At 36.7% G+C, this 24,902-nt stretch overlaps 1 protein-coding gene across 4 annotated transcripts in view; it reads right to left on the bottom strand.

Annotated features, from left to right (window-relative positions):
* Window positions 1–24,902, bottom strand: part of LOC306851587 (pleckstrin homology-like domain family B member 1) — a 76,818-nt gene that overhangs the window by 11,642 nt on the left and 40,274 nt on the right. For 3 of the 4 annotated variants that reach the window (XM_079387946.1, XM_079387945.1, XM_079387948.1), the window contains 9 exons: window positions 16,177–16,461; window positions 15,423–15,569; window positions 15,085–15,222; window positions 11,759–11,887; window positions 9,689–9,844; window positions 9,502–9,612; window positions 8,812–8,901; window positions 839–958; window positions 558–660 (listed from right to left, as the gene is read on the bottom strand). In XM_079387946.1, coding sequence (XP_079244072.1) covers window positions 558–660; window positions 839–958; window positions 8,812–8,901; window positions 9,502–9,612; window positions 9,689–9,844; window positions 11,759–11,887; window positions 15,085–15,222; window positions 15,423–15,569; window positions 16,177–16,461 — 1,279 coding nt within the window. The remainder of the gene's footprint in view (window positions 1–557; window positions 661–838; window positions 959–8,811; window positions 8,902–9,501; window positions 9,613–9,688; window positions 9,845–11,758; window positions 11,888–15,084; window positions 15,223–15,422; window positions 15,570–16,176; window positions 16,462–24,902) is intronic. The other variant, XM_079387947.1, reaches the window with a different exon arrangement.

The raw sequence follows: 24,902 nt of genomic DNA, 5'->3' as shown, positions 1-24,902 counted from the left end.
CTTTAAATATATGAAACTACAAGATTATCACTGATATCATAATTCAATCCATGCACAGCTATGACATCAATGGAAAAAAAACTTGGTAAAAGAACATTTGGACACGGCAAGACCGTTCCAATGGGGGAGGAAGTGCACAAAACGTTGAGTTAGAATTAATGAGGATGCTGATTATGATGAAGGGCAGTCCAATGCTACATAGAGCTCGCTCTACCTGTGGGACTGTCCGTACTGGAGGATGACTCAAAGACGGAGGGCAAGAATTCTGTTTGAGGGTAAGGGACAACAAAGGATGACTGATGATCAAAAGTTAAAACACAACTAAGGAATACGACGAAAGAAGAAACTGGCATCCCAAGGTTCACTATAAATAAGGAAAATAAAACTAATGTGGAAAAATACAAAAAAAAAAAGCATGTGGGTTTGGAAACATGAGGACATGAGGGTAAGTAAATAATGACATTTTTGGTTGAAGTTTGACGACTCATCAGCCGTTTCTGTTGATTTTACAACTAGCTCTGAAATGTCAGCTGTCAAGCTGCTGTGTTTCTCATTACCTTTCTGCTGGAGAGCCAGCTGCCTCTTGGTCTCAATGTCCTGCAGGGTGGCTGCCAGGTTGCGTGGGAGACTCCCGGTGCTGTTAGCTACCATCAGAGGACTCTGGGTAAACAAAACAAACAATTATTTCCACCAGCATATTTAACAATAAGGAGGGGGCTAAATTACCACATTAAATGATGCAGGAGATTCTGATAATTGCACTATTTACCCTGGCAGAGGTGGAACAGAGAGAATTTACCCTGGACCGAGGCTAACACAAACTCAATGGAGTATTTACCCTGGCAGGAGTGTTGCGTCCCAGTGTAGCTGTAGTGTATGTGGGGGACAGACCGGCGCTGATTTTTGGTCTCGAAATCGACGATTGGCTGGTATCACTGTCCAGTCGAGAACGGTATACCTGCAGAACAGAAAGATTTGTTGTAAGTCGAAGTGTTGCTTTTCATCTTACTAATGTGAAATCGAAAAATATTCCTTATATCAGTAAACACAGCATCTGTAAGATTTAAAGGTGTAGTTCAACACAAAATTCAGTCTTAAAGGGTTAGTTCACCCAAACAATTTTTTTACAAAAGAGTATTCTCGTAGCTTCATAAAATTAAGTCTGAACCACTGATGTCACATGGACTATTTTAACGATGTTCTTACTACCTTTCTGGGCCTAGAATGTGTCAGTTGTGTTGCTGTACATTCAGGGTAAGAAAGCTCTCGGATTTAATCAAAAATATCTTAATTTGTGTTCCGAAGATGAACACAAATTACAGGTTTGGAACGACATGAAGGTGAGTAATAAATAACATAATTTTAATTTTGGGGTGAACTATCCCTTTAATTTTCTGAATACAAGTCTAAATGTGAGCATGAGAAAATAAGATTTAAAAACTACAGTGGAAGGTGAGACAAAGTCATCGTATGGTTTAAGTTTGACTTCAAGCACACAAATTGCTGTTTTGAATAAATTAAGTAAACCTGAGTGAAGTAAATCTTTAACATTTGTTTTTAATTATATCAACATTGTTAAATGTTAGACAGAACACATTATTAATGTTCCATACATTTTTGTAATTGCGATTATAATAATATATGCTTTGTTCCTTGATTTTAGATTATAAGGGCACTTTCTGCATACTAGTGTTCAAAACTTTGGGGTAAGTATGATTTTTTTTATTTTTATTGAAATTAATTCTTTTATTTGTGAAGGATGCAGTAAAATTATGAAAATTGACAGTCATGACACTTATAATCTTAAATATTTCAGATCAATGCTGTTCTTTTGAACTTTCTATTCATGTTCTTTTGAATTTTCTATTCAAAGAATATACCAAGGTTTCCACATAAATATTAAGCAGCACATCTGTTTTTTAATATTGATCATAATAGTTTTTTCTTGAGCAGCAAATTAGCATATTAGAATGAATTCTGAAGGATCAAGTGACACTGAAAACTGGAATAATGAGGCTGAATTATTCAGCTTTGCATCACAAGAATAAAACACATTTTAAAATATATTGAAATAGAAAACAGTTACTTTAAATTGTAAAAATATTTCACAATATTATAGTTTTTACTATGTTTTTAATCAAACAAATGCAGCCTTGGTGAGCACAATAGACTTCAAAAAATTTTAACAGTTATGTATACAGGTTATAACAATTCACAATCCATTAACAAACATGCATGACCAGTAAAAAGTTGCTTTGTTTAAAGGAAAATTTTGCTAAATTTTGAATTCTGTCATCATACTCTCACATCATATATTTCAAAAACTGATTGTAATTTTTTTTTCATAAAGCACAAAAAGAGTTACTTAGCAGAATGTTGAAGCTGCTCTTTTCCATACAGAAAAATATGAATAGAGATCAAGTCTGTCAAGCAAGCATAATCACTTCAGTCTGTTCCTCATACATAGCTATTATATGTTTTGTCATGACTACTCTCAGAGAGTTTAGCATGGTAATGCACAAGGACAATGTTAATTTATTTGTTCTTGGAGGAATAGATCTGCTACGTTGTTCAAGCTCCGGCAAAATAATACCTATAGACTTGCTAGTGGCAATACATCCACAGACATGTTGCTGTGAGCACATATAGCATATGAAATAACCACCATATATAACATACATGAAATCACCCTATAGCAGATCTACATAGGTGGAGCTGGGGAAGTTGAGGGTGTCTGAAATGCTGCAACTGCTAGAGCAACCACTAGCCGAGTATTTGAATGTTGAGAAGCAAGCTCATTGGCTGCTGATGTGAAAAGAACCCAATCGGCTGTGCCATGTGAATAATGATGTGATTATATCAAACTGAATTAAAACCTATCATGAAAAAACTTTGCATACTATATAGTACTGTATATACTTTTTAAAGCTTGACAGCGTCCTCCTCATTGTAACAGAAAAGAGCAGCCTGGACATTCTGCTCAACTTCTCTTTTGAGTAACATTGAAGAAACAAACTCATTCAGGATTGTAACAACATGAGGATTAGTAATAGAGTAAATACAAACAGAATTTTCATTTTCCAGTGCACTATTCCTTTAACAAAAGGAATATGCTATAGATGGTTCTCCACACAACAGAAGATAGGAACCTTGAAACCTTGAACAGTCAAGAAAAAAAAAATCCACTCACACAAAACACCCACAAAAACAACCTTACTAAGACACATCAATATAAAAAGGCCTATGAAGATGAAGTGTGAAAATGTGGAAGAGCAGAGGAGGGTGAAAGAGCTGAGCTTCTGGTTGTTACCTGCGCAGGCTTGCGTGATGAGAAAGCTTTAGCCGGGAGGGGAGGAGGAGGGCAGAGATGGTTTGCATCTCCAGCTGCCATTACCTCTTGGTACCAGCGCTCTAAATCTAGAGCGGGCATCTGAGGCCTGCCCCAGTCCGACTGACGCTTAACACACGCAGCACATCCATAAGCACAGAGAGAGAGAGAGAGAGAGAGAGAGAGAGAGAGAGAGAGAGAGAGAGAGAGAGAGAGGTGGAACGGTGGGATGTCAGAGAGAGAAAGAGAAGAGTGTTAATGAGCAACTGAAAGATTTGTTCTGATGACACAGGTCGTTGGCGATACCCAGCCCTAACCGGGAATAAAACGAGAGGAGGAGAGACACACCTCGAAGGAGCGAGACAGGGAGGAGCCGTGAGGGGAGGGGAGGCAGGAGAAGGCGGCGTCTGCGAGAGAAGACTGAAGTAATTGGATGGGTGAGGTAGGGGAAGACTCCACCTTCGGCATCCCATAGATCTGGTTTAATTGGCCGACGGTCACATACTCCTGACATCCAGGAGTGACACGCAGACACAGGCAGAAAGAAAAAAACAGGAAGCAGCAGAGCAGGAAAGTTATAAAGTTAGCAACTACAGCACGTAATTAAGTATAACAAAGCTATTCAGTTTCTAATTACTCTATGTATAAACACTAGCCCTAATACTGTGTCCTAACCAGTCTACAGTGAACGTGAAAACAGCCAATCAAAACAAATTTATTGTTTAATATACAGTTATATGGAGTGAGATTGTGACTCAATGAGATTTCTCGATGGCTATAGGGCCATCTTGCAGCATTACAGCAACCAAATGAATGAACAAAATGCAGCTGGTTAGGACAAAAACTAACATGTAAGATATTGCTTTATTGCATCAAGCCTAGAGATTGATAAGGTACTGGGTCATGCTATAAAACGGGTGCCATATGTGTTCTTTTATTTATATTTTCATTTTTTGCCTTTTTTGATTTGTCAAACCTGTTTCCAACTACTGTGTAATCAAATATGCTAATGTTTAAAAAAAAAATAATGTATGAAAATAATAGCTTATTTATTAAAAGCATAGTTATATCCAAATAATAATTTAATTTATTTTAATTTAATAGTATTAAAGTTAGATTTTGTTTTCATATTTGCAGTTTTAAATTTTTAGTTAGTTAATTTTTATTAACATGCTTTTGTAATTTTATTAGTTTTTTATTATAGTTTTAGTTTTTATTTTAAGTTATTAATTTGTATGCTTCACCTTAAACTTATTTCACTTAGCTGTCATGGCAGCATTTCTTATTTTCATTTAGTTTATGTTTAGGTTTTTTTTATTTCAGCTTTATTTCAATTAACAAAAAATGTTTTTAATCGTTTTAGTTAATGATAATAACCCTGATCTGAACTTACATTAAATTAAAATACAGTTTATTCACTGTATTTTACTGGAGATGTCAATGCAATTTATTAAAGTAATAGTTTACCCAAAATGTACATAATAAATGTACGTAATTATGGAGTGCGTACTCGTATTTTAACCAGATGTGATGGTTTAAAATGAAAATTCCTTAATGATAGATTTGTTTCTAGCGCAAACAGTTTTTTACTTCACAAGATGTTAATTAATGAACTGGAGTCATGTGGATTATTGTGATGTTTTTATCAGCAGTTTGGACTCTCATTCTGACGGCACCCATTCACCGCAAAAGGATCCATTGCTGAGTAAGTGAGGTAAATTTCTCCAAATCTCTTCAGATGAAGAAACAAACTTATCTACATATTGGATGGCCTGAGTATTTGATAAAATTTTTATTTTCTCAACTATTACTTCAACACTTTATTTGTCAGAATATTTATGACAAATTACCGTATCATACTGGAAAAGGCAACCATTTCCTAGCATGCTCCTAATACTGTGCTTGTTGATGGTCATGTATATGATGTAAAGCTAACAAATATATACAGAACAAATGTAAGTAGCATTATAGGTATGAAGAAAAGAAGAGACGTTTAAAAGAGAGAAGCAGAAAAAAGAGAGCAGCTATGATACCTCATGAGGGGCAGTTACAGCTGGGTCAAGGGCAAGCGAGAGGCCGTGTGAGGAAGCGTTGGCGAGCTGGATGTCATGGCAATCACTCCCATACATCTTATAAACATCCGACAGCTTCAAGTACCCCTGAGACAAGTTACCAGTCAATCCATTCACGCAGGACAGAAGTTCAGCTGTCAGTTTACCCGCATCCAAACCCAACGAGAGCAGTTCTGTCATATTCATACACCTAGCTTAACAGCCTTCATCTAACATGAATTTCAAATTACAAGTTACTCAAGCAGTGCATCCCAAATCACGTACTTATGCACTGTTTGTTGCCATTTTGTAATATAAATTGTGCGAGTAGTGTGTTCACGCTAAAAATTCCAAAAAGAAAAAGTGCACTTTAAATACCCAGATGGTGCACTTAACTGGGATAAATAAATAAATAAAGTGTGGAATGTTGGACACTTCATGCATTCAACTGTTGCAACTTTAATTACATAACCAAGGGGGAGGGGCTATCAGACACCTTTTAGGAATGGCAAAATAACCTTATATAATTCATACACTACACTGAGTACATAGTGCATAATAGTGTATAAGTGCATACTGTATAGTGTGTCATTTGGGACGCAGCTATAGTTTCAAGTAGTCCAACTACAGCCAAATTACTTTCGAAAAGGTAGCAACTCTGCAAACTCTTAACAAAAAGTGGAGTAAATACACTCTTAGCAATATTTATTTAGTTTCATAACTATCAAATTATATACAATACCATTTTAAAGATTAGAATCAGTAAAACTTCTTTTAAAGGAATTAACGCTTACAACCTGAATTCTGGAAATGTTGGGAAATGTTGTTTTTTAAATTTGAATAAAATGAAAACTAAAAGACTTTCAAATCACATGAGCCAATATTTTATTCACAATAGAACATAGATAACATAACAAATGTTAAGTTAAAAAAAACTTTACAATTTTATGCACAAAATGAGCTCATTTCAAATTTGATGCCTGCTACAGGTCTCAGAATAGTTGGGACGGGGGCATGTTTACCATGGTGTAGCATCTCCTCTTCTTTTCAAAACAGTTTGAAGACGTCTGGGCATTGAGGTTATGAGTTTCTGGAGTTCTGGTGTTGGAATTTGGTTCCACTCTTTGCTGATATACGTTTCTAGCTTCTGAAAAGTTTATGGTTTGTTTAATGATGCGCCAAATGTTCACTATAGGTGAAAGATCTGGATTGCAGGCAGGCCAATTCAGCACCCGGACTCTTCTACCTCAAAGCCAAGCTGTTGTAATAGCTGCAGTATGTGGTTTTGCATAGTCCTGCTGAAATACACGTCATCTGGAGGGGAGCATATGTTGCTCTAAAATCTTTATATACCTTTCAGCATTCATAGTGCCTTCCAAAACATGCAAGCTGCTCATACCATATGCACTTATGCACCCCCATACCATCAGAGATGCTGGACGCTGATAACACACTGGAAGGTCTCCCTCCTCTTTAGCCCGGAGGACATGGTGTCGTTATTTCCAACAAGAATGTCAAATTTGGACTCGTCTGACCATAGAAGACTCTTCCCCTTTGAAGCAGTCCGTTTTAAATGAGCCTTGGCCCACAGGACACGACGGCGCTTCTGGACCATATTCACATATGTCTTCCTTTTTGCATGATAGAGCTTTAGTTGGCATCTGCAGATGGCACGGTGTTTACCGGCAGTGGTTTCTGGAAGTATTTCTGGGCCCATTTAGTGATGTCAATGACAGAATCATGCTGATTTGTGATGCAGTGTCGTCTGAGGGCCCAAAGACCACGGGCATGCAACAAAGGTCTTTGGCCTTGTCCCTTACACACAGAGATTTCTCCAGTTTCTCTGAATCTTTTGATGATGTTATGCACTGTAGATGATGAGATTTGCAAAGCCTTTGCAATTTGACGTTGAGGAATGTAAGTATTCCAAATCTTTTTATGCACTCTTTAACAGACTGGAGAGCCTCTGCCCATCTTTACTTCTGAGAGACTCTGCCTCTCTAAGACATCCCTTTTATAGCTAATCATGTTACAGCACCCGTGCCAACTTTTTTGAGACCTGTAGCAGGCAACAAATTTGAAATGAGCTCATTTAGTGGATAAAAGTGTAAACTTTCCCCGTTTAAAAAAAATTATTATGTTATCTATGTTCTATAGTGAATAAAACATTGGCTCATGGGATTTGAAAGTAATTTAGTTTTCATTTTATTCTAATTTAAAAAACAATATTTCTCAACATTTCTGTTGTATTTAGAAAGGAAATGTATAATGTTAAAAAAAGGCTATTTCAAATAAATACTTTTTTTTTTTAACTTTCTGTTCACAAGAGAAACCAGGGAAAAATTACATTTTAAGTTATATTAAAAAAAAATTATATTTCAATTTTAATAATGTTTCAAAATATTACTAAATATTACTTATTAAATATGTATAAAGACCTAGAATAATATATTTCTTTCACAATGAAAAAAATCTTACTGAGCCCAAAATATTTGAAGATAAATAAATAAATAAAAAGAAATAATAAAAAAGAAATTATGAACAAAAACTAATAAAACTATAAAACACAGTGGATACAATTAACCTGCAAATCATTTATTGAATCAGTTCATTTACATGAACTATCCAAACAAACCAAATCATTCAAATGGCAATTTAGTTAGTTATTTTCCAACACTTGATATGTAGACTCCACAAAACTTTTTTCAAAGTGACTTGGATGCACACAAAATCAATAAACTCCTTCCAAAACTTCAGAGGAAGTGTGATTTGTCTTTGGAAGCCTCCAAACATCAGATCCCAACAAGTCAAGCGTTTTCGATGCAACACAAGGCAACACAAATTGAGATGTTTTTTACTGACGTGTTCTCAGAGCACGTTTTAGTCAATATTGGCAGTTTTAGAAGCTCCAGGCTACATGCATCGACAGTTAGTTCAGTTACCTCCTGAGGCACCATGAGATATGAGTGGAATGAGGAAGTATGAAAAGGGGAGGAGTAGGGGTGGTCATCGTCTAATAGGTCAGCCTCGATGATGTGAAGCACATCCTGGGCGGAGGTTTATAAGTCAAACAATATCCTGAGTTTAAAAGATTTAATTTCCTGTTTCACTAACCAAATTATTATGGGATGGCACAGGGGACGCATATGGTACCATCTGGCAAAAAGCTGAACGTTATAGCTCTCCTAGCCCAAGAAAACCAAACTACAAAGATGAAATTTTTTTTCCTAAGAAACAAACTATGGGTCCACATCAACCATTTGAAGGTCACATGAGAGCATAATGTACTTGGAAAGAACTCGACAACATTTTAAAGATATGTAAACCAACAAATACATTCTAAATTCAAGCATGTGAACAAATATTCAGCAGTTATATCTTTGTAACCTAGCATAACATGTTCATAAAGCATATGGTTACAGTTCTGCTTACCTCTTTTATAGTGTTGGAGCTTTTGGGGAACGACTTTCCACCAGTTAAGCTCTGGTATCTTCTCTCCAGATTGGCCAGCCTTTCCTTTTCCTGAAATACAGATTCCAAGTCAATCAGTTAAAGGTTAAAGCATCTCATGGTTTCTACAAAAATATAAAGCAGGACAACTGTGTTCAACATTGATAATACCAATAACTGTCTTGAGAACCAAATTATATTAAAACGATTTCTGAAGGATCATATAACACTGATAGTACTGGAGTAATGCCTGCTGATAATTCAAAAGAGTTATTTTAAATTCTAATAATATTTCACAATACTACTGTTTTCACAGTATTTATGATCAAATATGTATTTACTCTTATATGGAAAAAAACAAACATGATCTCAATCGAAAAGTTAGTAAAACTAGGATAATGCTTGCACAGTGACGGTTCATTTACATGAACTACAAAGTACTACTAACAAAGCAATTCATTCAGATGAGTACTTTTAGTTAGATACAGTATGCATCCCAGCACACACATTCCAAGTCAATCATTTAACAATAAACTTTTGAAAAAGTTGGTCTTTTTGACCATGCAACAACAGACATTAATATGGAATAGCTTTTGAAGAAATCTAAAGTGTTCCTAAAATGGGTAAAAACATTAAAAGTGAATATAGTAAGTCATTTTTCATTTCCTGTACCTTCTGTAGCAGCTGCATTGTCATACTTCTGTCTTTGGCCAGCCTCTCACACTCCTGAGCAGCCTGTATTCCCAGCTGATTGGCCTGGCTTTCCAATGCTGCAACTTTTTCCTGGAAACAACAGCTTGGAAATGAGTTTGAGATGCCTTAATAGGTCCATGCTTTGTTACGTATCTGTTTAATTTACTTTTCTTTTGGTGACGCTGCTGTGGTACTGAGCTCTGTCCTGCAGCAGCTGCTGGCTGATGGTCTCACGCTCCTCCTCCAGACTGCTCTCCTTCTCTAACTGCTGGAACTCCAGGTCCTCAAACTGCTTAGTCGCAGCCTCGAGAGTCTCAGCTTCCTAAACACGCATACATAAAAGCAGGGGGTCAATAACTAGTCAGAGAATCCCATAAACAACAGCACTATGCATGCTCCGCAGCAGCCAAGCTGAGTCAGCTTAAAAAGCCACAGGGAGAAACCAGTAGGAACATTATGCAACACAGATTGCCAACCTTATCCAAATACAACTAGGCTACATAAAAAAAAAAAAAAAAAAAAAAAAAAAAAAAAAAAAAATATATATATATTTTTTTTTTTTTTTTTTTTTTTTTTAATACTTTAAAAAATAAATGAATTTAAAATTAAATGTACTTTTATTTACTATATATTATAATCATTAATTATTTTCAGTTATTGATAACAGGTAAAGAAACATAGGTATGGGTAACATTGATTTATTTAATATTACATTAACCTTTATTATTAATACTATCTGATATTATGATTAACTCTTTATATAATTCACATATAAATTTACATATAAATATTTTTATTGCTAACTCTATAACAGGCACTAAAATGTTAATATGTAACATCAACAAAACCATCAGCCAGATATTAAAATAACACTTTAACCATATTTAGAAATACATTTGAAAATATATAGAATATTTCTACATATTCTTAAGATATTTTTAGGGTTTATATGTAATTTCAAAGACTTCCTGCACTAATTCCATCTATCCCCATGGGTCCGGTTGCTGGTGCTACACACAGATCTGTGTGGATATAATACGCTCTTCCAGAATCCCTAAATGTATGATCTATCATAATACATACAACTGAAACCCAAGTACATCAAACATCATTTAAACAGTCCGCTGGGATGGTGAAACTGTGAAAGACTGAAAAAGCGGAACGACATTGAGACTTCAGATCATAAATTCATCTTATGAAAAACATCAAGTCTTGTCATTTCTATATACAGATCGCAAGGACACTGGCTAAGCCTTGCTGTCAATTCATCAAAGCATTTCTGACACTGTGAAGCTTGAAGGCTCAGAGCGCACATGACATCACTTCTCTCTCGTGCAACCCTTGGGATATTTCTGCCTGCAAAAAGGGCTAATCATCAAAAACACTGTCCGAAGAGATTCCTTCAACTATGCTAATCAAAAGAAATATGACATTTCTTCATATTTTAAACAGAGAATTCCTGGTATGCTTTGTATTTTTGTGTCTTTTTACACAAAATACATTGAAATAACATCTTTTGGCCAAAGTATCATAATCTGTGTGGTATATAGAGAGAAGTGTATGATTTTCCCCCAAACACGTTACACGCAAACCCTTTAACGATTTTAAAGATTTCATTGGGCATTTCAATCATAGCTGATTGCCTATTTAATGTTTAAACGAATACTAACCCTAACCTTATTATAAAATTGGTTGCACTTCCAGATAAAAAGCATGTTTGTTGATTTTTCTAAACTTCGATGATTGATCTGACCAATGAAATCTACTGGGGGTGGGTTTTGCGCTTGGCTGGTTTGAAGGAAATAATCATGTGAGAGAAGTGAGAGGTATCAAAATAAAATAGCACTACGTTAGTTTCTGCATTAATAGATTAGTACATTGTTAAGTGTTATTAACATTTTGGCACCAGACAGTAGCATGAAAGAAACCTCAAAAATACACCCAGAAATGTTGAAAACATGCAAAATCTTACCAGTTAACACCACTTTACCTCCCATAAGGTATTTAGACACTTTCAGACAAGAATAAAAACATGGTGTTCCCAGCAGAAATCATTCTTAATAATAATAATAAACGTTGAATAATGTTTCTACTAGGATCATCGTTGTGGATTTGGTGCATAGACAACCCAAAAGAGCTTAGCTGGGAACGTGTATCTGGAAAGTGGGGTTTATGAAGCCAGAACTGTGGGATGGAAGCAGTCGGTAAAGTGCTGATGTTCCTGATGGTCACTGACCCTCTTGAGTTGTTCCTGTAACTGCTCCCTCAGAGACTCAGGGCAGTTATGGAGCTGGCTCGTCAACTCATTGTACTCATCCTGAAGCCTCTCCAAGGCTTCCCGCTCCGCGTCAACATTAGCCCTCTCCTAGAAAGAAAACACACCATCCGAGGAAGGGGAGAGAAAGAGAACACACAGCTCAAATCCACGCCATGCAGAAGCGTCCAAGGTTAGAGGTCACAACAGAGTGGGTGGAGCCAGAAAGGATGAACTCTAATCCTTATAAAACACTGCGTGGCACTGGACTGTAGGCCATCAACAGGGCCAAACAGACTTCTGTTCTCAGGCATTTCTTGGTCAAAGACTTCATATGTAATGATTTTCCGCTGGTATGTGCTTTTTAGATGAGTTTATGCTATATCAGATGGCAGGAATTGATTTGTTTGGGATCGACGGCTAGTTTGAAGCTGGCGCTTTCTTTTATTATAAAAAGAAAGATCTGCAATAGGATCTGACTTAATGCATCAGATATATATATATTTTTTAAAGTTAGTCCTCTGATATTTCTAAGGCTAGATGTTGAGCTACTCTACTGCATATGGCATTCATGCATTGTATTCTTTCCCGACCAACATTCATAGCACGTCAAAACATCAATATCTCAAAAGCACTGACAGAACCAGATTCTGTTTAAAGAACTTTAAAAAGCCATTTTCAAGGCTTATAGGGGAATTGTCTGTGTTTGCAAAAACACTGCACAGATTGTTTGCTGTCAAGATCAATCTAGTACAAATTACAGCCGGTCTGGTAACATGACCGCGGTGGTAGCCAAACCCCCGTAAGGGAAATGGGTTCAAAGCAAACAAACCGATCAATAAAGATCTGAATGAACAAACCAGTAATGAAAAACCTTGTTGCATTCCAAATTATTACACAGTATCTTTGAATAAAATATTTATCTTTTTTATATCATTAATCAAAGTTTTTTTTTCTCTCTGTGGAAACAAAAAGAGATTTTTTTTAGTTGCTCTTTTCTAAACAATTACAATGAATGTGGACTTTAAGGTCTTTAAGGTGCACAGGTACCATACAAGTATTATGAAAAAATTTACTTAATATAAAAATCTAGTGCTTTTTTAAAAAAAAAAATACATTGTTTCAAACCAACTTTATAGAAAATTATGATGTTAATATATCTAATATCTTAATGTCGTCATGCCATATAGTTGCATTTCGAAGATCAGAGCCGAGCGATAATATACAGTAATTTTGTGATGATACAATCAATCAACCAGTTGAGATTTGATTGTTCCAAACCTGCATACGTTTCTTTCTTATGCTGAGCACAAAAGAAGATATTTTAAAGAATTTTGAAGAACCAAAATGTTGTTGGTCCCCATTGATTTCTGTAGTAGTGAAAGAAATACTATGGACGTCGATGGGGACCATCAACTGTTTGATTATCAGCATTCTTCAAAATATCTTCTTTTATGTACAACATAAGAAAGAAACTCATATAGGAGTAAATGAAGACAAAATTTTCATTTTTGGGTGAACTATCCCTTTAACAACTTAAAATAAGCACTTAAATGTCCTACCACATTAGTTGTACTGATCACTTTTCTAATACTTTGATGTTGCCTTTTTGAAGCTTAAAGGCTTCAGTTCCCATTCACTGCAATTCCATGGGAAAGAACACCAAGCACAGCTTATAATTTCCCCTTTTGCATTCCAGAGACTGAAAGTCAGTCTTATGAAAGTCATCATTTTAATTTTTTGCTGAACAGTTCCTTTAAGGATCTCTCCAAGAGCATAATACTTGGCAGAATTGAAAAAGGAGACTAAAACACCCAGTTAAAACCCAGAATCTGATGGATAAGAAATAAAAGCTGGAATTCTGAAATAGCGTGCTGGAAAAGGCTTTCTAAGAAGACACCCACTCTAAGTCACCAAGTCTCGCACTACTGGAGCTATTGTCCTTCAAAGCCAGTGTGCTAATCCCAAAGCCTGAGTTTGTGCTAAGCTAAAACAGTTTTGAACCAGAGGGTGCGAGCAGAAGAAACAGAGAGACTGTGAGTGTGGAAAAAAGCAGTGAGGAGATTAGAGGTTAATGAAGGTTTGTTAGTGTTGCCAAGCTTTGTAGAGGACCTGATGAGAACCACCACAAAAGGAGAGGAAAAGACAACACCTCTTTACTAAACAAAACTAGTGAACTGTTTTTAAATGTGACTATCGTCTTCAGATCCTCTATTGTGGAATGTAGGATGACCAGATGTAATGGGAAGCACTTTGGCTAGTTTGAAAGAGCACTTTCGCGCTTTCGTTTTTTTTGTTTCTATTACCTGGGGATGGCAATCGAGACCAGAATGGGCCTTGAGTGGCCATCCGACAGAATGGCATGCCTTTAAGGAATGTCAGAGACCAGAAAAGGCTGTTCAGTCCAGAGCAGCTCAACAGTATAAAACACAAAACTGCCAGTTGGGGATTTGAAACTCAACAATTAAGGTGCAGTCACATTTCAGCAAAATTGCATGTTTGAAGAACAGCTTACAATAGCCACGTTTTTATTACCCTTCAAACTGCATACATTGAATTTCAAAATTGAAAATGCACCTAATGGAAACACGTCAATTTTGCAAAAACTCCCATATATTGCAAAAAACGTTTACGCTTGTATGAGTTTTTTTTTTAGGCAATTCAAAAAAGGATTATATCACAAACTGCAATGGAAACTGTTTTTTTTCTCTGCATTTACAGGTCACCTGGCTCACATAAAAGTGGATAACCTTGGATAACCCCATTTACACTGCATACATCTGTAGTGCATTATGGCTGCGACATGGCTGACTCTTCACTAAAGATATTTGATTAAAATTATTGGCTAGTGCAGTGGCTCCAATATATGTAAATCTACCAACATCCATTACCATGAGTTATCGCGAGAGGAAAAATTTATGATTTAGACATAACATCAGTTAATGGAAACACCATCAATTCACAATAGGTTTTTTATCGGCATTTATAAAATAATCACAAAAGTTTTACGCAAATCAGTAATGGAAACTCGATTAATGAAGTAATTTTTAAACCAAGCAGATTTCTGTTGGTCAACACGGCAAATTTGTGACCAACTGAACCAGTTGCAAAATCTGCGTGGGGAAATCTTTTACCCTCATGTGAAATTCGAGATGATGGATTTCGCCTATGAAAATTCACCAACCGACGCTAAATATGACCACACCTTTATGGTAACATTTTTACTTCTACATGAAAAATTAATGCATTAATGTGTTCTGAATATGAACAATTTAATTCTGTGAGCTTTTGTGGTGTATTTATCCTACCTTGTCTTTCCCTCTCTGGATGGTGCTCTCCAGTTCGCTGAGTTTGCGCTGCAGCTGGTTGATAATCTCTGCCTCGGCCTCGATTTGCTCCAGCTCAGCCTGTCTCTCTCCCTGCAGCAGAGCTCTTTCCATCTCCGCCTGTCCAGATCAACATGTCAGATAGAGCAATTCTCACACAGGCCACATAAACACACCCGAGAGCTCCATCTGACAATCTCTGTTCCACTACGCATCACTTCCCTCTGCTTCTGACTCTTATCCACCATAATTAGGTAAGGACTTCCTGTATATCCTTCAGTGTATTTAACTATATAAAAATGTTTATGAGAGCGGCTCACCTCCTGTTTGGACTCCTGAAGTTGCTGCTCCAGTTCTGTGATTCGAGCTTTGAGCTCATCTACCTTTGCCAGCACTCGAACCCGCTCCTCCTCCAGGTATCCCAGTTCCAAACGGCCAATGCTGCCTGATCCCAGAGAGTCCTCTGCCTGAATACAATTCACACACAGTTTATGATTTATGTTTATATACACTATTGCTCAGAAGTTTGAGGTCTGTAAGTACTTTTATATTGCTTTTGAAGTCTCTCATGCTCACCAAGGCTGTTTATTTGATTAAAAACACAGCAAAAACAGTAATATTATGAAACATTATTACAATTTGAAAGAACTGCTTTCTATTATAATATATTTTAAAAAGCAATTCATTCCTGTGATGGCAAAGCTGAATTTTTAGTATCACATGATCCTTCAGAAATATTCTAATATGCTGTGCAAGCAACAGTTGTGCGACTTAATTTTCATGGATACATTTTCATGATTCCTTGATAAACAGAAAGTCAAAAGAACAACATTTATTTGACACAGGAATTGTTTCTAACATTGATTTTTTTTAACAGTCACTTTTGAATAAAAATATGAATAAAAGTATTAATTTCCAATTTCCAACCTTTTAAACTATAGTGAAATACTACAAATATGTAATACGAAAAGCACATTAATATTGTATAAATGATTAAAAACGTAGATACTAACATTGCTAATATTGAAAACATATATAAATTGTTCCGATTTAAAGAAGGAAAGGGAGTCCAACCTGTCCATTTTGTCCATTTAGCAGAGCTGTTGGGGTCCGTCCGTCCTGCTGCGCACTCTCAGTGCTACTGCTGTCCTCCTTCAGGTTCTCCTCTTGGCTTTCACGATGTCTTTGCGCCACCCTTAGGGAAGCGCTGCTCACACTGTCCAAGGATGGACGTCTGATGTTAAGCCCATCCCTCGAGCCAAGCCCAGAGACGCCCATCCTGCCCAGATCTCCCGCCGGCCCGTCGCCCTTGTTATACTCGGCGCAGAGGTTCAAGATTGTTTCCAACCGCTGTCGTTCCTAAAACACAACATTGATGAGCTATTAGATGAGTCAGGGGTGGCAAAAATTGCCCTTATGTTATCTAATTTCCTCTGCGCCAGCCTCTGGCACTCAGCATCCTAGTGATGCCAATCTGAAGAGAGAGGAGAGGAAATAAACAGAAGCGCCACTGTCTGGAGAGACTCTTATCAGGACCCTGTCCTCAAGCGAGAGGATGCGGCCCTGCTTTCAGCACATACAGTGCAAACTCCCAGCGCTTGTCAGAACAGGCCCTCTCTCTTACGGCAGACACTGAAATAACTACACAGAACTCATGTACTGTCAGCCTGGGGGGTCTTAATGTGATAACAGCTGCCCTCTTAAGCCAGTCGGGCCCACCTCAAAGACACATTCTCAGTGTGACCTTTGGCCATTTCATGACATTTGTCCCAGACCGAGGTACCGCTGAGTAACAGTCTGTGGTACACACATGGAAAGAGTAAACGTTTCATGTTTTTACAATATGTTAATATCTAGAAATGCTTGTCAGACTGGCTGTAAAATTTTCTGTGGGTGCAATGCATTTAACAATGGTCTTTGGGTCATATGAATGCAATATATTAATGCAGATTATTAATACAATTGCATTTTGTTTGTTAAATTATGCAGCTAGGCATTTAGACTTATTACCGGGAAACCAATGAGCACTGTGGAATTTGCATATAGTTGAATACATTCAATGATTGGCTGACACCCAATTAGTGAATATTATACATGGTACCCATTAAATCTATCTCTAGGAAACTTGATATATATTTTCCATTTGAGATCATGTTAGGGTTTATTTTTTATTGTTTCAATTTTATATGCTACTATTCAAAAGTCATTTGAAAGAAATTAATTATTTATTCAGCAAGGCTGCATTAAATTGATCAAATAGATAAATGTCAAAAATATTTCTATTTCAAGTAAATGTTGTTCTTTTGAACTTTCTATTCATCAAAGAATCCTGATAATATTAAGCAGCTTTTGTAATCATAAGAAGCATTTCTTGAGCATGACATCGGCATATTAGAATCATTTCTGAAGGATCGTGTGACACTGAAGAATGGAGTAAGGATGCTGAAAAATACATTTTTAAAAATATTTGAATAAAAAAATACTTTTTAAATTCTAGTAATATTTCACAATATTATTATTTTTAGTGAATTTTGATTTTGGCAAGCACAAAAGACCTTTTTTCAAAAACATTAAGAAATCTTACCAACGCTCCAACTTTTGAATGGAAGTATGCATTTAATATTACATATTTAAATTTCCTAAAATCTCTATCTTTTGAGAGCTGCTCGGTCTCAAACCCCCGACTAGAAAAACCTTGCTGTAGGACATAAAATAATTACACATGATTAAATCCACACCAGAAAAGAAAGATAAACAAAAAAAGGCACACTGCTACTCCAGCAGGTTGTGTGTGCTCTCTTTGATGTGCTCTAGAGACTGGATCTGGAGCTCAGTGTGATTTGTGGAGGACTGTAATGAGTATTCTCCAAACCCTTAATTAGCTCAACCTGTAATCATCAGCCTCCTGAATCTCCAGGAACACTGAAATGAGAAACATGGCTGTGGGGAATCAGTTTAGACGGTTCCCATGGCCCTTTCCCATCAAACTACCAAATTACCTCAGACAGAGAGATGCTTCTGTATAAAAAAAATTAAATCTTCCATCTTCCAAATTGACGATTTGGTTTGAATTTAAATTGGTGGCTCAGAGAGACCATTAAAACTGATCCATTGACAAATAACTTAAAAATCCACAGCACAGGAGAACATTCAACCACTTATCAGAACCGCATCAACATGTCTTCACCTGACAGACCAGTTTCATCGAGAAAATTACACGTCTGAAGTATGAAAAGCACCTGTGCTTTCATTCCTTAGGCTCCGTAACAACCCAGAGACCCTTCTAATACTGAAGAGCTGATATCACAGAAAGTTTCTCGCCAACTACAATTTGCACCAATAATTGCTGTACACTATAACAGCTCATTATCTCCACTTAAGAGCCAAGAGCAACATCTTCAATTTTAGAGATTTTTCTGTCAAAAACTGTCAAGAACTTGAACACAGATGTTCTCAGTTCTAAAAGAGACGTTTAGTCCCAGTTCAGACCAGGACTATGCAACAGTCCCTAATGTGCACACCACCCATTTATGAGTTTAAAGGCCCCTCTGTAGTCATCATTAGTAGGTCCCCTCAGGGAAAGGAAATTGTTTAAGATCAGGGTGGCACACCCTGGGTTTTAAAAGCGCTCTGAAACACACAGAGGCTGAGGGAACCGTAGGAGGGAGTCTAATCATTTGATCTGCTTCCAACCAGGCCTGTTGAGCCTCTGATCCTGCAGTTTACAGCCAGGCTTGATGAGTGTTTCCAATCAAAGCCAGTGCTACCTGAACACTTCTAAAGCAATATGCTGCTTAATTGTTCTGTAAAAGGAGCTCTAATACAACACGTGAAGGAATGTGTTCACGCTCAAGTCATGTAACAACATATAACTCAATAATTACAGACTAAATACCTAGATGAGCAATATATGACAGAATGCATCAGTCTAATGCATGTAAAAGTACAATACAAGTAATTTATATGAACAGTACAACTAACTCTGATAAAAGAATGTATTGAAAACCACACACTCACCCTCATTGAGACGTGTTAAAAGTAGCACACTAGTTAGAGTCCGGTGGTTCTCTCAGATGTTTCCTCATTGAGTAGCTCTCAAGAACTCACACACACGCTGAGACAGATGAACAAATAAAGCCCCTAGTCCCTCCGCCTCCAACTCTCTCACACACACTCTAGTCCATTTTCTAAAAGTGTGTGCCGGTGGGTACATAAATCGATCACATCTGGCTCACTTCTCTGCTGGTGGCTGCTGTTAATGATGATATGATTCAATGTTTTTAAAGGCTTATTGAAAAGGATGTCTTGTTTTATCTATCAAGACTTTGAAACATGCGAGAGGGGAGGCCCAGTTGAGCTACTATTCATTGTAACCCACTCAGGGGTCAGTGCTACTAAACAGCAACACCATTTGCATGGGTGCTGGTCAGATGTTCTCTCAGAAACTGGAGGAATACCGTTTGTGTGAAAATTACAATTCAGTCAAATGCTACATGCTGAAACCCAGATGGAAAAATATAGAGGGTTTCCACTGAACCGATATGTAGGATAACCGTTAAGCACTTCATACTTTCCAGATGACCGCAATGAACAGACGTAGCTCTCTGTTTACAAATCTCCCCGCTTTGCTAGGAGTTTTTGGTGAGTGTGTGTCTTGAAGGCACATTTCTCATTCAGGTGTGTCCATTTCAGGAAAACAGCAAAGGTTACATTTACACTGCTCTGCAAAGTGGCCAATTCTGAGTTTATACTCAAATCTAGTTAACATCACAACCTTCCTAATCAGGCATGAGGTTCCAATTTCAATAGTATAATTTAACATGCAATTGTTTTCATATGAAATTTTATACCAAATTATATAAACTCTGAAGTTCCATTCTAAACCTCTGAATTATCAATAACGTTGCTCTCTATTGTCTAATAACTTTTATTTTTATTTTCTGTCGTTGTGCAAAGCCAGTGATAAATAATGTCCAATAAATGTCTAATAATAATAATAATAATAATAGTAAATGAACTAATTATTTTATATAATAAATAATTAATTTAAAAAATAACAAAAATGAAACTTTTCAGTTCTTTCATTGAAACATCGAACAGTGAAAATGTCACTGAACACAGACGTCATTAGTGACACTAGAAGCCCAAATAAAAACAATAGATGGCATTTGGAGAAACATTCCAGCTCTTTTATTTCCGCTCACTCATTTTTATGGATTCCAACCACACAAGGACCAATCAGTGCTCAGAAGATATGGGCTTTGCCTTCTGATCCCAGCTCTTACATTCCGCTGTCTTCCCTCTGTCTGGAATGACACACACACACACACAAACGTACAGCTATTCAAATCCTTTTTCAGAGCCTCTCAAACCCCCTGCCATGTCAGAGGCTCTCTCCTGCTCCTCCTGACCTTTTTCTGTCTCTAAATGTGTGACGGGGTCACGGTGCCACTCTTTCTGCTGTGACGTGCCCGGATTGTTTGAATACCTTTAACCAGACAGACTTCAACCGCTTCCGTTCTGGGCATCCAAAGCAAACATCCAAGAGATATTAAAATGTGCACTGTCACGTGTCTATTTGCATATATTTGCCATTAAATAAAATTTATATAAAGAGTTTTTAAATATTAAATATTATATTAACTGTAAACAAACACACACACACGTTGGTTTTTGTGCTTTATGGGGACTCTCCATAGGCGTAATGGTTTTTATACTGAACAAACTGGGTGTGCTTATTGCCCTAAACCAACCCTACACCTAAACTTAGCCCTCACAGGAGACTTTGTGCATTTTTAGATTTTCAAAAAAACACCATTTAGTATGTTTTTTAAGCCTTTTGAATTACGGGGAAATAGGCAGTGTCCTCATAAACCACCTTCATATTGTAATACCTCTGTCATACCCATGTCATTATACAAATTTGTGTCCTCATAAACCACATAATCACACACACACACACACACACACACACACACACACACACGAAATGTGTCATTTCTGTGCCTAAAATGAACTGCAAAAATAATCATTTTTAAACAGGTTTCCTGAATACCCATATGCCATTGGTTAAACAAATATCCAATATCATTCACAAGATCACTCACATTTTTTGGGAAATTAGACCTATAAATGCTTTCTTTAGATACAGCGAGAAAGATTTAAAATAAAAGTAATGTGCACAGAGGAATAAAGTCAAAGCTTGCCTGCAGAAAACCCACAGGGTGAAAACCATCCCAGTATTTTCAAACACAGACTACAGACTAAACAAAGCACAGTAGCATTAAGCCCTCCAGTAAACATCCTGGGATGACACTTCTGTTGCTGAAATATGTGATATTTCAAACAAAGACAACTGCTTTCTTGTTGAATGTCTTTGACCAAGTCAACAGGACCAGATGCATCTGTTCATGCTGCACTTCAGCATGATGGGAAACTCTAATTTCCCACAGAGTTTGAGGAAAAACAGCTTACATTTTTTTGGAAAAGAAAAAAAATGTCTAGACACACACAGCTGTGAAACAAGGGAAACTTGCATGACCCTCAAAATAAAGAAAGATCCAGAGTCCAAAAAATGGCAATGGAGAATTGTACACAGAAGTCCTTGACTCATCAATAAATTCAGTATTCAAGAACCTAAATAAGGTTGTCTTTTACATTCAAATTTTTGTCCTCAAGAAAAACAGTTCACCCAAAAGATACACTTCTGTTGTTATGTACTCGTCCTTGTGTGTCTGAAAGTACACATAAAGGTCTAGTTGTGCCCTATAAAGCTAAGAGAGAACTCGTACATGAGTGTTGCGTAGAATAGTTGCATATAATCACATGAGGGATGCATTATCCTCTGCATCCAAAGACAGAAAACAGCACCCTTTCTACAGGCCTTCAGATACTTGGCAAAGAACAAGACATAAATAGTGGTTTATATTAGACCTAGCCTGTTATCTGTCCAAATGCAGTAAAAGGTGAGGATATAGAGTGGCCTGTGGCCTCTTCAGCTTAATCGGTTTGGCTCATTGTGTCATTTCATGGCCAAGTTTAGATCATCGAGATGCAGCAGAGGACAGAACCAACCATCACTTTTGTGAATCCCTTGGCACACTTTGGAACAGTAATGGTTTCACTGCCAGCTCTTCTCAAAAACACGAATGTAGAGGGAGAAGGGTCTCTGCTCAAGGGCAGAAGAAGAATTTGAATTTTATCTTACATATTTATATTTTTCTGCTACACTGTAAAAAATATCCCCTGTCCAACATTGGATATACTTGTATACAAGTCATACTGACAAGGACGAAGCACCATCAGGAATACACACAAGCAATAAATATGAACTAAATAACATTAAAATACATTACAGAAACAACATTTTCTGTTCATTCTCCTTCAACCTCCTTAAATGTACATATTAAAGGAATAGTTCACCCAAAATTAAAATTTTGTCATCATTTACTCACCTTCATATTGTTCCAAATCTGTATGAGTTTCTTTTTTATGCTGACCATAAAAGAAGATATTTTGAAGAATGCTGGTAAACAAACAACTGATGATCCCCATTGACTTACATAGTATTTCTATCCCTATGTAAGTCAATGGGGACCAACAACTGTTTGGTTCTTCAAAATATCTTCTTTTGTATTCAACATAAGAAAGAAACTTAAGATAAATAAATAACATAAGATGAAATAAATGATGACAAAATGTTCATTTTTGTGTGAACTATTCCTTTAAGGTTGTAAACATGGCACGACCATTGTAATTAAGTTTAATACCTTAGTGTTTGTTCAAATCTCTTTTGTTAAGTATGAACAATAGCAACAATGATACTTGCACCCCTAATAAATTCACAAGTTTTATTAATCTGAATAATGGAAATCAAGCACCACAAGTGACTATGTAGGTATCACACTCCAGTATCAATGTATCAATCTTTCAGGATTATGGAGTCAACTGTGCAAATGTCAAACAGATCTTTCTGAGAATCCATGAATAATGCTTTATATAAGAAGATGAGGTGTTGCTAAGAGCACTCAGTGTTGTTCTTCGCTGTCTTGATTACAAGAGGCGGGACAGAATAACTAAAGTCTACACTGACCCAGATAATCAGCCCCACAGAAAGTCAGTTAACTGTCTCTTTTTCTCAAATACTCTGTCTCTCTGTTGTTGTGAGGAGAATCAGCATTAATCCGTCCCAGAGCAGATAACTCACTTTACACTGAACTGCAAGAACACAGGAAGCAAACACATTAAACCATCAACAAAATACTCCAGAGGGAGCTCAAATGCGTCTTGCTGTGTCAGAGGATACTGGCTTTTATCTTCATCAGGAAGATTTTAATTGCACTTTACTGGGTCAAAACGCAGTTGCATGCCAGGTTAATGAATTACATTAAATACCTCTTGTCTCTTCCTCCCTCTCTATCTGTTACAAACACACATAGCTATGTTTCTGCATAATGTGGCCAGTGAAAGTGGATATATTTAGTGTGCTAATCCACAAGAGCAGTGGGACAGATGCTTGTCATACAGACCTCTTGTGTCCCCAGTGCAGATGACCCATGAAATTCCCTTTATCTTTTATTATCATTATTATTTATAATGATAAATGATAATAAATGATGGTAGCAAGGTTTATTGCACGAAGAAGAACTGTACATTTTCTTTATAATATAATAATATAAAATTTCATGATATTTCCCCTTTAAAAAAAAAAAAATCTGTCTCAGTAAATAAACTTCTCACTAAGAGTACTTTGTCACTGACACGTCTGCTTTTACTGTGTAGCAAATGTCAGTTTTATGGAGTAATGGAAATGTGATGTCATCGTGGGAGCTCTCAGTCAAAAAAAACAACAACAAAAAAACAAGTCCATCTTTAGCAGAGCTGGCATCAGTATGGCTCTCGAGCTGACTGACAGAACGGTTTTCTAGTGACTGACGCCATATGCCAAGTGTGTGTGCCAAGGCTGTATCTAAGGTAACCATGTGTGCCTCTGGAGCCTTGTGGCAGTTTAGGGATGATAAATTATGCACTGCAGACTGGACTGGCTCATACTCATGAAGCACTACATGCATAAAATGAAGAAAAAAATTACACTTTCTTAAAAAAAATATCATTTTGATGTTCACAGTTTGCTGAGTGGTGAGCTCAGAAGTTCTGATTACGTTCTAAATAAGTCAGAACTTTTTATCAAGAAAACCCTTTTTGTTTAATCGCAACTGAATACGTGTGAACTAGTGAATTAAAAAAGCAGAATATGTAGATATTTATAACAGAACTCTAAATATCGTTTAAAGATTTTATGCAACAAACTGCAGTAACATAATTCGTCCTTAAGGGGGTCATGAGCTGCCTTTTTTTATCATTTTGTACGGTTCTCTGAGGACCACTTGTTATCAAGATTTTTACATCAAAAAACATAATTTAGAAGTAAACAATTTTCTGTCCTGTTTTTGACCCCCATCATCAGAAAGCTCTGTTTTAATAGGCATGGTAGACTGTAGACTCAGAAGTAAACGGCCACTATTATGATTGGCTAATAGTTGTGTATGTTTGACAGCGTACACAGATGGACGCTGCTGTGTTTTAGGCTAAAAACACATAAATACTCATATCAAACGATCTGTAATAACAGACAAAGAAATAGTGACCACGTAATAAAAACAGTTACTCACACTTGTGTGGTGCGACATTACTGTCAGATCCAATATAGTTGGCACAGCACCATCTTTTAGTTTCAATCTTTCTGAAAATCCAGAGTGGAATTGCGCTTTGTTTGTAAACGAATCCGCAGTAAAATGAAG

The sequence above is a fragment of the Barbus barbus genome, assembly GCF_936440315.1.
Source record: "Barbus barbus genome assembly, chromosome: 31".
Classification (NCBI taxonomy): domain Eukaryota; kingdom Metazoa; phylum Chordata; class Actinopteri; order Cypriniformes; family Cyprinidae; genus Barbus; species Barbus barbus.
Note: the sequence above shows the minus strand (reverse complement) of the source record. Positions and strands in the feature narration are given on the sequence as shown.